General features: G+C 40.6%; 1 protein-coding gene across 2 annotated transcripts in view; it reads right to left on the bottom strand.

The window, feature by feature from the left end:
* ABL2 (ABL proto-oncogene 2, non-receptor tyrosine kinase) overlaps window positions 1–14,928 on the bottom strand; it is a 45,451-nt gene extending 30,523 nt beyond the window's left edge. For both annotated transcript variants that reach the window (XM_063343111.1, XM_063343112.1), the window contains exon 1: window positions 14,686–14,928. In XM_063343111.1, the coding sequence (XP_063199181.1) occupies window positions 14,686–14,860 (175 nt within the window). In that variant the 5' untranslated portion in view covers window positions 14,861–14,928. The remainder of the gene's footprint in view (window positions 1–14,685) is intronic.

The following is a 14,928-nucleotide window of genomic DNA, read 5'->3' as shown; positions in this document are numbered from 1 at the left end:
AGATTCATCTCCTGTGTTTGTCTGGAGCTTTGGGGTGGGGATCATTGTGGAGAGCACAGACCCTGGCAGACACAAACGCTAACTGCGCAGCTGTCTCCGGAGGCACGCTGCTGAATGGGCTCGGCATTCCTCCCCGGAGACCAGGCCTGAGATGCGCAGTTGTATTTTTTTCAGATTTAAAATTGCAGGAGTGCTAACATACAAAGTTGAGAGGGAACACATGTGATGTGCCTGTTCTTTTACACAAGAGGCAGTCAGGAAACAGCAGCATGAGTATCTCACCCCAAACAGTGAAATCTTTCTAAATCTAGGTAATTGCTCTCTGGAGGCTGAATTGTTCTCCAGATTTGTGACAACATACAGTGATATTTTTCCCATGAGGATATTAATTATTGTAAGATTTATTTCCAAATCCTCTGGTAGGTAACTATCTATCCTGCTCAACTGTCTAGAACTAAACAATAAGATCTACAATTTTTGCTGAAACACTTTGTTAGTAATTTAAGAGAGAGACTACGTACCAGATCTGAGGCTGTTTTGTACCTGTTTTGTGGGTGACTACCCTCACTAGTGCTAACCATGCTGTACCCTTCACTAGCAGTAAATGCTTATTCTTGCATGGATTAAATTCACAGCCTACAGAACACTCTCAGCTGGGGCATGCTAATATTATGACTTGATACTACAGGGGATATTTTTGTAGCACTCGATATACTGAGTGCCTCACAGTTTTGATATTTTATTCTCTTGACAGTCCTACAGAGTAGGGTAAAATTTGTACTATGCAGAAAAAGGTCTAAAGCAAAGAAACAAAGTAGTTTGCTAAATATTAGACTGAAAGCTATGGCAGAGTGAGACTCAAACCAGTGATGATCATCCGTCCTTCCTAAAGTGTGATACTTAGAGCTTTTGTTACAAAATCCTTACAGTATGTATCTGTCAAATGAATAAGACTCAACTACTGATATTCTCTAAACAGAAACTCCTACACTTCTTAGCACTAATGAAGTAGAATTAAAACCAGTAGCTTTAAGTTCAAGCATCAAAAAAGGAAGAAAATCTGTCATAGGAGTAAGTATAATAGAAAGCCTCTACAGTCAAACTTGAAAAAGAAAGTACGATCCGGTGGAAAGGGTGCTGTGTTAGTAGTTCTGCAAGAGACCTATTGCATAAACCATCTTGTGTCCTCATGCCTCTCACTTATCTGTTCAATAAAACACTGTCTTCCTTCTATAAACTTACTACTCTAACAGTGTGCATCGGGGGGCGGAGGGGGGGGGAATGGACTAAATACTACTACGGAAAATAGTTTTCTTACTACAGGGATTTTTACTCATGCCAGTATCTAATTTTTTTTATATTTAAACAAAGATGGTACCTTCATGGGGAGAAACAATTTTCTTCAATTCCTGCATGTCTGTATTCCTGGTTTTAGAGCTGACATCCTTTGTCAGCAAAGGCAAGGAATTTGGGAAAAAGCTTTCCCCAAGAACAGAAGAGAGTCAGACAGAAAAGGCACTGTGCATCACCTTTCTCATTTTCAGAACAGCTATGGCTCCAGATAAAGATACAGGCAGCTGAGTAAGAATACTAAACACTCATAGGAAAGGAAACAGTTCTTCCTAATTTGTCGCCAGCACCAGTTCCTGGATATTCAATTCTGTTTCCCTTTAAGCATCAGACAACCTCATTTCACACAGTATTCATTATGGAATGACACTTGTTCTCAACACACAGGATCATTACCTAATTTCTAAAAGCATAAGAGCAATCCCTGGAAGGGCAACCTTCAGTTTGGTGATATGAAGCACTGCTGTACCAGAGGGGTTTATTCCATATACTAAAGCCTGCTACTCTATTAACAAACCAAGATGATGCTTCTATAATAGCTTTTATGGTTTCAAAAGTTACAAGCCCACCTCCCTGTAGGCTCAGGGGGTGGAGCATAGCAGGTCACTGTGTGATGAAGAGTGTTTTAATCTTTCTGTAAGAGGAAATAATGGATGGGTGGATGTAACAAAGCTGGATGCCAAAGCCTGAAATAGGCTTATAACAAATTAGGAAAATGTAGGAAACAACCTCATAACAAATTAGGAAAATGTAGGGGAGAAAAGAGGGCAGCTACACCATACCAGAAGTCATGCCTTTGCTTTTCCATGATAGTACGTAAGACAGAAAGTCTGTCTTGGTTGTATTTAAAACAGATTTTCATATCTCATTTCTAGTGGTGTGGTTTAGGACTGATTACAGTGTTTCTTTCAATGTGGCCTTTTGCTGACTAGTATTAAAGGGAATAAGTGACTTTTAGGAAAAACACAAATTCATCCCAATTTAGTGTTAACAACTACTCCACAGCTGAGCAGTCAATGATGAACACCACAGCGGTGTGAGGTGATCTTATTTTTTTGTAATTACATACCTAAGCCCTAAACACCAGGTTTGAGACCTCTTTGCAGAGATCTTGTCTGCCAGCCAATAACCCAACTGCATGAATGCTCACTGCAATTCACTCTTTTGCTTGTATTGCTCTACTGTTAAACAACCAAAGACAGTATACTGAAGTTCTCTATCTGTTGCTAATTCACTGTAGCTTCAGCCTCTTTATGGACGTTTGACAGATAACATTCAGCAAAGCACGGTGCTTTGAGCTTCCATTTCAAGGCAAGTCAAACAATTAACACAAACACTAATCTTCTTTCAGACCTATTATCATGCCACGAGTATTTTGAAAATACAGGCTAGAACCACAACAAACACATGTTTGTCTAACAGCCTACAGGATGAGACAAGAGTGCATCACTGAGCATTTAGCCTGCAGACAGCTTTTCTGTGTTTATGCAAAAGTTAAGTCTAAGCATCTCCATAAAACAAGCAAGCATTATTGCCGTTTTACAGATGAGAACTGCACAGAAGCAATGAGAACTAACTCTTAATTTGAGGGCTCAGATTACCTAGCCAGAAGTATCAGATTTAATGTCTTTTCATGCTCATGTTGCCTGCATACTTACACATAAACAAGCTGGAAAACTTCTCTTACCGGCAGATGAAGTTATCTAGGATAAAGCCCAACAGAAACGAAACAACTAAAAAGGAAGCAGTTTGGCTCTTAAAGCAAAATGAACAGGAATTCCCTTAAATTTTAAGATAGTTACATCTGCCTTTTGATAATTGGATATTGCCTGCTTTCATAAACCAAAAGTTACTTAAAACACTCTTAATTGTAACACAGTGATGATGGGGGGAAAAAACCCTCTACTTAACAGAAAAACCTTGTAGCAATGGACAAATTATGTCAAAGCATTGTAGCACCCTCTCGTGGTAGGCTGGATAATCATGTTCTCCATAAGCAGCTGCAATTGATCCTTTTATCTTCTTCAAAATTCACACAGCCTCCTGTGTGCTGCCCAGGCTCCTCAGCTAACGTGGGAGTTCTGCCCAGCATAAGGCTGTGCTCCTTCAGACTCACCTGCTCCCCGCTGACAATGCGGTGCGTGTTTCAAAGCCTGCTTCCCTGCTCGAACATAACAAGGTGAACTCTGGGTGGAGAGGGGAAAGCAAAAGCAAGCAGAAAGGCTCTACAAGAGGTTCCTCATAGTCAAATGCTGTTCCTGTTCAGGAACAAAATGCTTACTGGCAATGGCTCATGCATATCAGCTGCAGTGTAGCTCTGTAACAGATGATGCACAACAGAAAACATGCTAATATTCAGCACCTGGGGATACCATTCCCCTATGTGTAATGCAAGAAAACTACCAAAGCTCACCTGAGTCTAAACATCTTATAATTATGCTGCCTTAAGGCATGCTAGTTTCCATAGCCAACAACACAAGTGAGTATAATAGCAGGGCTAAGTCCATCTGCCTGTGGCTGAGCAGGTACTTAGAAGCCAGCTGAGCATTATTCTGGAGTTACGCTGCACCTAGAAGCAGTTATATGCTTTTTCACCTTCCCCTAAAATGAGAAAAACATTTTATTTAGCAGAAATGCTAACAAAGCACACACACAAAAAGTCATTGCACCTCTACTGTTCATGGTGCAAGCCTGTGTGTTGATGGAAAGACACATACAAAGTGTCTTATTCAAATTTAGCTTAACCATTTGACAAAAAATAGATGGAAGCTATGCAGACTTACATCAAAATAAGAATTAGAAGCTCTGTACAAGACAACAGACAAGCTTAGCTCTGACAGACTTAAGCCTCTGGCCTATTTCAACTTCTCAAAGAATATCTGTACTTCTAAATTGCAGGAATTACCACACAATTAAATGACTGATTTAGAGGGCAATGCTCTCTTTAAACATTTTTCCCCTAAAGAAGTTAAATATATTTAATTATGATGACCTAAAAACAGAAAATGAAAAAAATTTATGACAAAACAGATTTAGTACTGTTATGACAAAAGCAAGAATTTAACCTGCTAGACTTCTCTTTCACAGGATAGCCGTGGCAGGCTACACAAATCTTCATTTATGCATCTACTGATTTTGCACATCAATCCTGAGCCACCTAGTGTACCTCTGGAAGGAAAAAAAAGTATGAAAAGTGGGCTAGTTGTTCTTCTGTAGTTTATACCAGACTCAAATGTATTAGTTTACTCAAAAAAATAAATCTCAGTTTCTTTTACCATGAAAAATCAGCTCCTTCCTCACAGCTACATTGCAAACCTTAATACCCAGTTTTTTAAGATCCTGAAGAAAAAACCTAAATATAACTTAAAATACTAGCACCACAAAACACTATATTCCATTTTCCGATTTATTCTAAGGATCTTCTGTACACAAAGCCTTTTTAATCTAATCAAGTACCTCTGGTTTCTCTGTTAACTCTTGGTATTTAAATAATAACAAAAAAAGCCATAAATCAAAATTAAGTAAAACCAACAAACATCATCCTGAATAACAAGCATACAATTTATGATTAGTGGAAAAGTATATTGCTGTGCTTCACTGGGTAATTGGACCAGAGCACAGGTTTCACACTGGTATCAATTACAAAAGCACTGTTCATCCCTCCCCAAGCTGTACACATCTTTTGGCCTCAAAAAAAGAGAAAACCTACCAAAACCCCACTCATCTACCTAGCCAGGAGAAAGCAGAATAATTCTGCAGGGCCTGCAGAGAGGTCGCTCTCACTATTTATATATGTTACTGCCACAAATGATAAAGCTCACCGTGGCTTACTTGATGCCAATTCTGTCAATAAAAAAGCAGGTTTGAAAACAAACCAGAAATGAGTGGTATCACCACAAAGTGATCAAACAAACAACTTCTGGAGCATCTGTTCAAGGGCTTGCCTATACCACAGCCTTTATGCTTTGATCAAGGTGCCATTTTAAGAGTAACTTTACCAAGACTTGACTCTATTAATATCAACAATATTATAAAGAGCACATGTAGGACATTCAGCAATTTAACATTCAAGTTTGAAGAACTTGCTATTTTAACTTTAGTATCTTAAATCTGAGCCCAAGCGCTGCCAACTATTAGACTGAATTTTTTTTCTTTGATGGTTTATAGATGAAAAGATGAAAAAACTTAATTTATAGGAGAAAAGGAAACACAAATCGGCTCTCAGACAAAGGACGCTGTTTCTCTTTCACTTGTACTGAAGTAGAGCTTTACAATTAAAACCTGTATTCTAAGAAAAAACTGCATCAAACGCAAGCGGTAAGTCCATGCTTATGCAATCCAGCTCAGGCCAGTATAAGCTTGAGTTCTGCTGCGCCCAGTGACTTAATGGAGGAAGGAAGCTATACCACTAACCGTTTCAAAAGATCTTCAAGGTTATTCAGATTCAGTCCGTTTCACTCTTCCTAGATGACATAACTTGTAAAAATTTTAAAAACGCTTACATAAACAGACTTCTTTTACTGCTAAACAGTCAGCATAGTTTCATTAATTGGCAAGTTCTGACATATTAGAGTGCTGGATCGGAAATAACACTGTAAAAATTATTTCTTTTGAAATCCCTTCAAGGCTAATCCAGTTTTTTTTCTATTAAGTACACTTCAGAAGTACCAGTATAGCTCTATCTTGTCTCTACTTCTGCTCTTGGCTTTTCTAAGTAGCAGCACAAAATTGATATTCTCATCAGTTGCACAGCCTCCCACAGGTTTCTGAATAGCAGCAGTAAAACTGAACAGTCTTGTTAACTCCATGACACTGCTGGTAAGGAAAATGAACCCTAAGCAGCAAAGCCTTTGAAATAATCTTGAGAAACTGAGTTGACCCTGTAAGCTAAGAAAGGCCTCATTATATTAATTTACACTCCAGCTTGGGTTTGAAGGGTTATCTTCACAATCCACGGGCTACAAAATTAAAAAGTATAAACATTTTCCTTTTTTGTCTAGAAAACAAACCCGCGCTCTGTAAACACCTTTCGGACCCCCAATGTTTAGGGTAAATGTAGGAAGTAATACTAATCTACTCGGATATGACAATATTTAAACAAGTTCTAGGCTAGGCCACGTCCGAGTGTACACAGATTTGTGATGAGGAAGTGTTTCTTCACTTTGCAATTCCTGTATGTTTTGGTGTGCATACTGTACAGGCACAGTACTCTCTACAGTCAACTTCTCCAAAAATTATGGGTCTAATTGAACACAGAATCTGAAAAAACAGGAACACTTCATGGCCTATGCTACATACTACCACCGTAATAGCAAATATTAATATAATTTCTTTCAACCAGAAGCAAGCCTGACACCTGTTTCAAAATTAGCCATGGTGCTGAGCACACTCGACCTGCAACGAAAGTGATTATTGGTATCTTATGCCAATTCACTGTAAATCCCACATATGAACTCTACAGAGTGTATACGTGTTAACTCTTCAAGTGTACTTGATTCTACCTCTGGCGAGAAGGGAACAAGAGGAGGAGATTTTGGTGGGTTTTTCTTTCCCAAAACAAACAGTCCTGCAAGTTAACATTTGGTTGTGTTCCAGGAGCTTGGAACTCTCATCTTGTTGTTCCTGATCTCAGTCATCAGCCATGTCAGCCCTGAATTGGTCAGGCTGTTGGACTAGATGATCATTGTAGGTCCCTTTCAACTAAAACAGTCTAGTCTATTCTATGGAGGGAAACCCCCCAACCAGTATGCTGCCCACTACAGGGACATCAGTCTGTAATCCACTTCTAACTTATCACAGATCAATTTAGAAGGCCCACCTGTCTCATTCAACAATTATTAAATACACCCAAGATGGTATTTTGACTGTTCAGCTTCAGACATAATGTTTTAAAATACAATCTCCAGTCTACCAAAATTCACTATTAAGGAGAAGCTGCAAGATCAGCTTTTACCCTTTTCTCTTTTCCCAGTCTTTCCTTATTCCCATTCTTTCCTCTCCAGCATTATCTGTCTTTCTGGAGATACTCTTCTTCATAACTGTTCATCCTTCATATCCTAGTTGAGATGACGACAAATAGGAACAGCAGAGACACGCCTGATGCTTTGTTGTTGGGATTATTGTAGGAGAAAAGAAGGAGAAATAGACTGGGAGGTGCACAGGGTGACAAATCCAGAATGTTCTCTTCCTCCTATCCTCTAACTTGATTCCTAATTCACCCCAACAGCAGCAGGAGAAGGTTCCTATGCCTTTGCCATATATAGCTTGTAACAAGAAGCAGCTACTTCTGGTTCACTTTAGTATTAAATAACAACAAACCCAACAAAACACCAAACAAACCAGGAAAGAGCCCCAAATCCAAACCAGTATTATCAAATTACGGGATGAGGGGATGCAGAACTGTCCTATACAAAATGAGTTTTCCTTCATTGAAGAGATATGTTTCTTACATAATTATAGTCGAAGTTCTCACCTTGCTATTGTCATAGAATATTTTCAAATCAACGTAAGTGAAGCTCCAAGTTTATTAACATATGTAATTATTTTTAATGGAAGTATCATAGTAAGATTAAGATCCTAAGGACAATGTTTGGGAGAGAAGGACAGGAGAAGAGGAAAGGCATTTCTTGAATGAGTTCAGTCTTAAACAACATACATTTAAATGGCCTTTAAAGAACACTAAAAGATCGAAATAAAACCAATTCAATTCTTAGTGAAGTATTTCTGTGCATCTTTGTCTCCCCCTCAAAAGAGTCAAAGTTATTTTTGGACTGTTTTTTGAAATTCCTGTGCTGATTTAGCTGATACTGAAAGCCACCTATTAAAAAGTTAATTTATACACAGTTGCAGATAAGCAATCGTAATGGGAGATGTGCATGTCTTTATAGCAAGCCCGCAAAGCGCACGAAACTTCCTGAGCAGATATGGGTAATATAACTAAGCTTTGTTGTTGTGGTTTACAGTGTTACCAACAGGAAGCCTCAATGGTTTTGTAACAGTCGCTTATTCTAGAAAGAATAACCTCCACGGATAACACCAAGATCAGCCTTTAAATAAAGTATTTCATAACCACAAAACCAGAGAAATGTCAGGGATGATGCAGTAATGGTGAGAGAACCATTACTTTGGACCCAACAAGTCAACTGCGTTACTCCACTCAGGGCAAGCTTTTGTTTCTCTCCTGCTGCGTTGAGGGAAACAGAGACTGCTGGTGGTCCAAACAACAGTGAGAAATATTTCTTTACCAGTAAATACTCTTCTGAATGCTGTTAAGAAGGAACCTGTATGCCTGCTTTTCAGATTCACCTGCAAAGCCAGTCAAGGGGCCATTTGCACTACTGCTACCAAATTTTGCATCATTCATAGTTACGGACTGTTGAAAGAACTACTAACCATTTGGCAAGCAGTGATTTAGGATATCAGATTCTGAAACAGTTATAGTGTAGGAGAGGCTTTAGTCTGTGATCAACCGTCCTTGGCTTTTTGAAATAGAACAAGGTGAAAATGAACTTGGCAAGTCACTAAACAAAACCTAACTGTGTTACTTGTAATAACTTTCACACGCATCCCTACTGGAATAAGTATAAACTGCTGTTTCTTGTTTTATATTAGTTGGATTTTAAGAGAGTTTCTTGTGAGTGTGAACTACTCAGCTGTCAGCAGTATTCAGAAGACAGTTTATGGATAACAAGTATACTGGAAACATTAAGTTGTGACAACTAAGAGAAATGGGCTAGAAAAAAATCACACTAACAATCTAGCTTTATCTATAAAACAAATATCTAAAAAGTATGATTTGCCTTCAGCAAGGTCTGGCCTGCTTTAAGAACAAAAATGACATATGCTGAAGTGGGTGGGTCACAGAACAGGTCACTTCTCCTGAGCACCAGTGAAAACATGATTTCAAGCCTACTGTCCCAGAATCTGTAATTAGTACCAGCCATAAAATATTCCTGAAGCCAACCCTGCTACAGCATCTCTAGGAGATTGTCCAACTATCTTCCAACTATAATTATGTGAGCCATCAGTCCTGCTAGATTAAAAAAGATTATTTAAACCACTTGTGACAATTTGCTTTTGTGTCCAATAGCTTACACGTTCACTTTCCACTGATTTGTTCACTTGGCCATGTCCCTATTTCCAAAAAAAAACCCAAAAATTTTTTTTTACAAAACACTGCACTTGCAAGCAATAGCAAGTTTGTGAAATATTGCTAGAACAACTTGTACCACACCATCTGCTACATGTGGAGAACTGAGAAATCAGAGATCTGTTGGGGCTTTGAGATTTGATTTTTAAGTTAGTCTGGAGAAGGTAAGACTGAAATGAAGTTACTTCAAAAGATGTTAGTCAGAACTATGTTCCCCTGTTTATGTGAAAAGTATATAGGAAATATACATACGCCAGGAATTACAATAGATCAGTAGTCTCGGTTATATTGTCCCTTCCATCAAGTTGGTAGAGTCCTCACTTGAGAAATACAGCATGCAAAAATCCTAACTTAAGACAAGGTATGAAAATGAGTACTGAGTGCAACCAAATCTGCAGGAATAATTTAGACATCATGGAAAATGATGCGATAGAGAACACACCTATAATTTTATGTTCTACGGGAGATGTTCCTCTAGACACTTAACTGAAACTATCCTTTATTCCCCAAACAATTAGTTAAGAGTTATTTATACATTATGGTCCCACAAGATTTCTGATTAACAGCACAAAGAGTCAGGCACTGAATACAGTGATTATATTCCATCTGCACAGAGCATTTACTGACAGGAAAGTCTGCGGGCAAGTAGCTCTGGCCTGAGCTAGCTGCATTTCACTGGGATGAAAAATAAAGAACATTTTAGGCGGCCCACAAAGTGCAGTTGTTAAACTGACCCTATTTTCTCTCCTTCTTTCCATTTTCCTGCATCCAGCCCTTCAGTTTCACTGAATTTCAAAGGGATAGTGTTATTTATGCTTCTTCCTGTTTTAGAATGTTTTTATCACGTGGCATAGCACTCCAACTGCCTTAGGGGAGCTTTAATGATAATTTTATTTTTAAAAGTATAGGCTTATCTTGCCTGACCTTGATGCACATAGTAAAAGGTTGTTAAACTCCTCCTCTAGAAAACAAAACAGGGAACAAATGTCCTGCGCCTGCTGGATCAAAAGCTCAAGTGTGGCAGAGCCTTCCGCTACCCCAAAATATATCACCAAGGCAACTGTAGCGGTATTGCAAACAGGTATTGCAAGGGCTTCCTAGCCAGGATTTAAATAATCTGCTTTTCCTGCGGTATGTTTTCTACAACACTCAGCAAGTCTTTTCGGAGATGAAAAGCATGCTAACGCCATTCCAAAGAATATCTGGGTACGGAAGGCAGTTATCACCGCTCTTCAGAAAAAATTACAGCATGTCACTGTTCGAAGGTCATACGAGGAGCCGAGTAGAGCCCATGCAACTTGGAAGTTGTTGGTTGTCATCAGTTGTACCCCTTTCCCTCAAACTACTGAAAGGATAAGAAGATAACCTACTTCCCTGTTCTCTCCCCTGTTCCTTCTTTGTAAGGGAAAGCAAGCTCATCCTGTAATGGCACCAAGTACCGCTTATCTTTTCTGGTTGCACTGAACTGTAAGAATTTGATCAATAACTAGTGTTCACAGCGGCTTCTCCCTCTTGAGTTGTTGTCCCTGTGGTACTAGTTAATTCTGATGCAGCGTACATGGAAACACCGGTGTTTGAATAATCCTTCTGTTTACGCTCTTCCTTTCTAGTACATTACTAGCAACCGACATGCTTGATGATCCATTGCTTACTTTTATAAGTCACAGATTACATGCTAGGAATGCTCGTGACGGGGCACTTTGAAGGGCTAATTGCAAAAGGCTGCAAAATCCAGAACTATCTTTTGCATCCTGGAGAACTCTGCTCCACGGCTAACAAATCACATCAGTCTATCAGCTTGCTTAGGACTTTTCTGCCCAACTATACAGCAGTGCTCAAAGAATTCAATACTACGATGACCTGAGGCCTGCGGGAGCCTAGGTGTCTGTTCTCATGATAGAATAGCGGGATGCCACAATGCAGATTTCCCTGTTCTTTCCATAAATCAGAAAACATCTCCAAATTCCTTGCTTCTTCCAAAAATACATTCTGAAGTAGGTAGTGCCTGTATACCTGTAGTGCTTCTCCTACACGACTGTAACACAGCACACACTCTTGGGACAAACTAGTTCAACTCAATCTCTTGATTTTTCAGGGGTAACTACACTTCAAGTTAGTTGCGTAAAAATGCTCTTCTCTCAGTTTTGGTAGCCTGGCATAAGAGATTTTACACTTTATTGATTTGACAAAACCTGTTCTTCAAAATCCTATAGCAAAATGGGTCTGAGGCTGGAAACGTTGTTTAATTCCATCCTTTTCATAAACAATCCATAAGAAGCAACCCCAGAAACAGGACACCCTCAAAATGAACTTTGGCGAGAGTACTTAGAAAGGTTCACGTCACTCCTGGCACATTAGATATGATATCTGACAACATGAGCTGAGGAAGAGATTTATACTCATAAAGGGTCTAGCACCAGTCACAAGGCTGTCTTTCTCACATCAATGAATGCATGAAGGAAGGCAGATAATCCAGGCTCATCCTTAGACTGGCAGGTTTAGTCAGTGGTCCAAGAGTGCTAGCCCATAATCCTGTGCTCTTTCCATCACTTTTCATATACTGTGAATACACATCCCAGAGATAGGATGGAAGGATCAGGTTCAGAAAGAAATGACTAGAAAAGAGGCATGTGGATCAAGTAGTATTGCCAGCAATCACAGCATCTCAGCAAAAGAAGCATAGCACTTAAAGAAAGCTAGCAGAAAGCCAGGTTAAGTAAACACGGAGAACAAGGCCAGTAAATGAAAAATAAGAATAGAAGTTCAGAGGGAAAAAATATTCCCTCAGATAAGGGGAGTCAGGATCACAAGAACGCAATTTCTCTGAGAAAGCAAGTGAAGTCCAGATTCTGGAACATGACAAAAACCTTTGCTTATTACCCAAGACAAGTATTTAAATAGGTACACAACTTTGACTAGCATTTGCTATAGACTATTAATAGTTGTTCACTGATTTCTAGGAAAATGTGCATAGACGCAGGGAACAATCTACACAGCTGAGGTTTTCACCAAGACGGGATGGGAGCTTGAAGCCTGCCCTGAAACTCTCAAAAACTGGATTGCCAAAAAACCCCACCCCTTTTACATAATCTAAAAGAATAAAAAGCTGTATCTTATTTTCAACAGACACATCTTCCTTTACAGTCTGCAAATAAAATAACAGAAGTAACAAAGACCTAAGTAAAATGATATTCATTACCTTACCGCTGAAGCAGATAACCTAAGCAACAAAAATAGTCATTATTTTAAAGATACAATTGCTGTTATCACAGAGGACTGTTCTTTTTATATGCCACTGAACAGTTTTATTCAGAGCATGCTGACTTTCCCGGTTCGTTCTTGTTTCTAGGTCTAGAGCAGAAGGGCTGGCAGAGCACATAATTTGTCTGCGTGTGTGTGCGTGCATGCTTAAGAAAGTTTTTTCTCTCAATTTCCCTGCCATTACATGTAGATAATTCTCCCTACCTTCTACCTTTAAAATTTAGTATGGTGGAGAGATGAGCTGGAAGGATTTGTTCAGGATGCTGAACTAAATTACTACTAAAACATGCAGCAATAATGAAAAGATGTGCTTGAGTCAGTCTCAACTGTGTTATTCTGAAGGAACTACATGTCTTCACGTGGTGTACTGTACTTCCCACAAATGTCCTTTCCATCCTAGCCTTGTAAGAGCAAGAACCAGTCAACTTGGTACCAAAACACTGAAAGACGGTCATTACCGGGAGTGCTCTTGCCTGCTAAGTCACACTTTGCAGTCTATACAGCAATTTTGCTCTGCTGCTCAAGACGTAGACCTCAGCATACTGAAAGAAGCAGGGTACGTGCATAACCTCCAAGATCAGCTCCTAACATTGTGAATTTACAGTATTAGTCTATTTTATAGTAATGTTTCTGCCAAAGTGCCTTTTGAAGTACAAAACTACAAAGACGACAGAGTAAAACATTAAGTTGATGGTATTACAGCTGAAAGATGCAATAAAATAGTAATCCTTAGTTTTAATTGTGGTAATAGCGGGTCAGGCGTTCCAGCAAGCACAGAGTTCTGTTTTGGTTTTAAAGTTGATACTGCTCCCTGACCTCAAAAGCTGTGACAACACTGAGATTTTAAAAACCAGATTTAGTGCTGCGCTCTTGTTTTGATAGATACTTATGTGTCAGCAGTCACAGCAGATGATATTTACATTTAGACTGCTGGTTGCATGTTCCTTAATCTTTTTGCCTATGCTCATTCTATTGAGCAAAAGAAAATATGTATTGTCAGAAGCAGCCTTGCTCTATAAACACTCACACCTCTCTTCACCAAAAGTCAAACCAGCCAAGCTCTCCATAGCAGAGTCAGTTATTTAGGATTAGAGATGCATCCACACATCTATTCTCAACATGTTTGTCAAGGCAGACATTTCAATTGATCATGCCTTCCAAAACTTGCGCATTATATTAAGATGTTGCCAAACAGATATAATAAATAAAAAAACACCAAACGTAGTTACAAAGGGGGATTTGAAGTTGTGGGCTCCTCCTAAGAGAGATTACAGACCGTATTCATGTTGCATTAAATATTTCCGGTATCAGTTTACAGCAATAAGAATAGAAGCGGACAGGCAAAAACTTCAACTGAGAATCAGATGGCAGCTATAACACCCCAGTCAAAACAAGATCGCTTGCTCTGTCAGGAGCTCTATAGCAACAGAGACTTATAGATCTAGAAGAGCAAATTATAAGCGCCTCAGTAAACAGAAAGACAAAACACATGTAACGTTTACCTTTGTAAACAAAACCATAGCTAGGAACCGACGCAGTGACAGCTACCAAGCACTGCAAGTTTTGATTCCCGGTGGTGCCACCTCGGTCCTGCTGTGCATGGCGGGCAGTCCCTTCCCCCCAGCTCCGGGGGAAGTTTCTCCTGCCCCGATCTCGTCGCCAGGCGCCGGGCCGGGCCGGGCCGAGGCGAGCATCCCCCGGGACGTGGCAGGGGCTGCCCCGCTCTGTCCGCCTGCAAGAGGCGCCTCTCCTCACCCCGGCAACAACTCTCCCCTCCCCCATTTAAACCAACAACAACAAAAGAGGGAGGGGAAGGAAGGGCGATCTCGTTCCGAGCCCCCCACCCGATTCTCTGGTGGGGGGCGAGCGCAGGCGGGCCCCAGCCCCGGTTCGCCCCCCCGGCCCGGCCCGGCCCGGCCCCTCACCGTGCTGGGTGAAGATATTGAAGCCTCCCTCGGCGGTGCGCCCGACCGCCTCCCGCCGGCGGCCCGCCGGCCTGGCCGCGCTGCTTCCTCGCAGTCCCCGCGGCTGCTGCTGGTGCTGAGGCGGCGGCTGGAGCCCGGCGCCCGGCTCCCCGACGCGGCCCACCTGCTGCCCCATCGCCGCGCTGCCGGCCGCGGCCCGCGCTCACATGCCGCCGCCGCCGCTCCCCGGCCCGGCAGGCGGCC

Source organism: Chroicocephalus ridibundus, chromosome 8 (assembly GCF_963924245.1).
Source record: "Chroicocephalus ridibundus chromosome 8, bChrRid1.1, whole genome shotgun sequence".
Classification (NCBI taxonomy): domain Eukaryota; kingdom Metazoa; phylum Chordata; class Aves; order Charadriiformes; family Laridae; genus Chroicocephalus; species Chroicocephalus ridibundus.
This window is presented reverse-complemented; position numbering and strand designations above follow the sequence as displayed.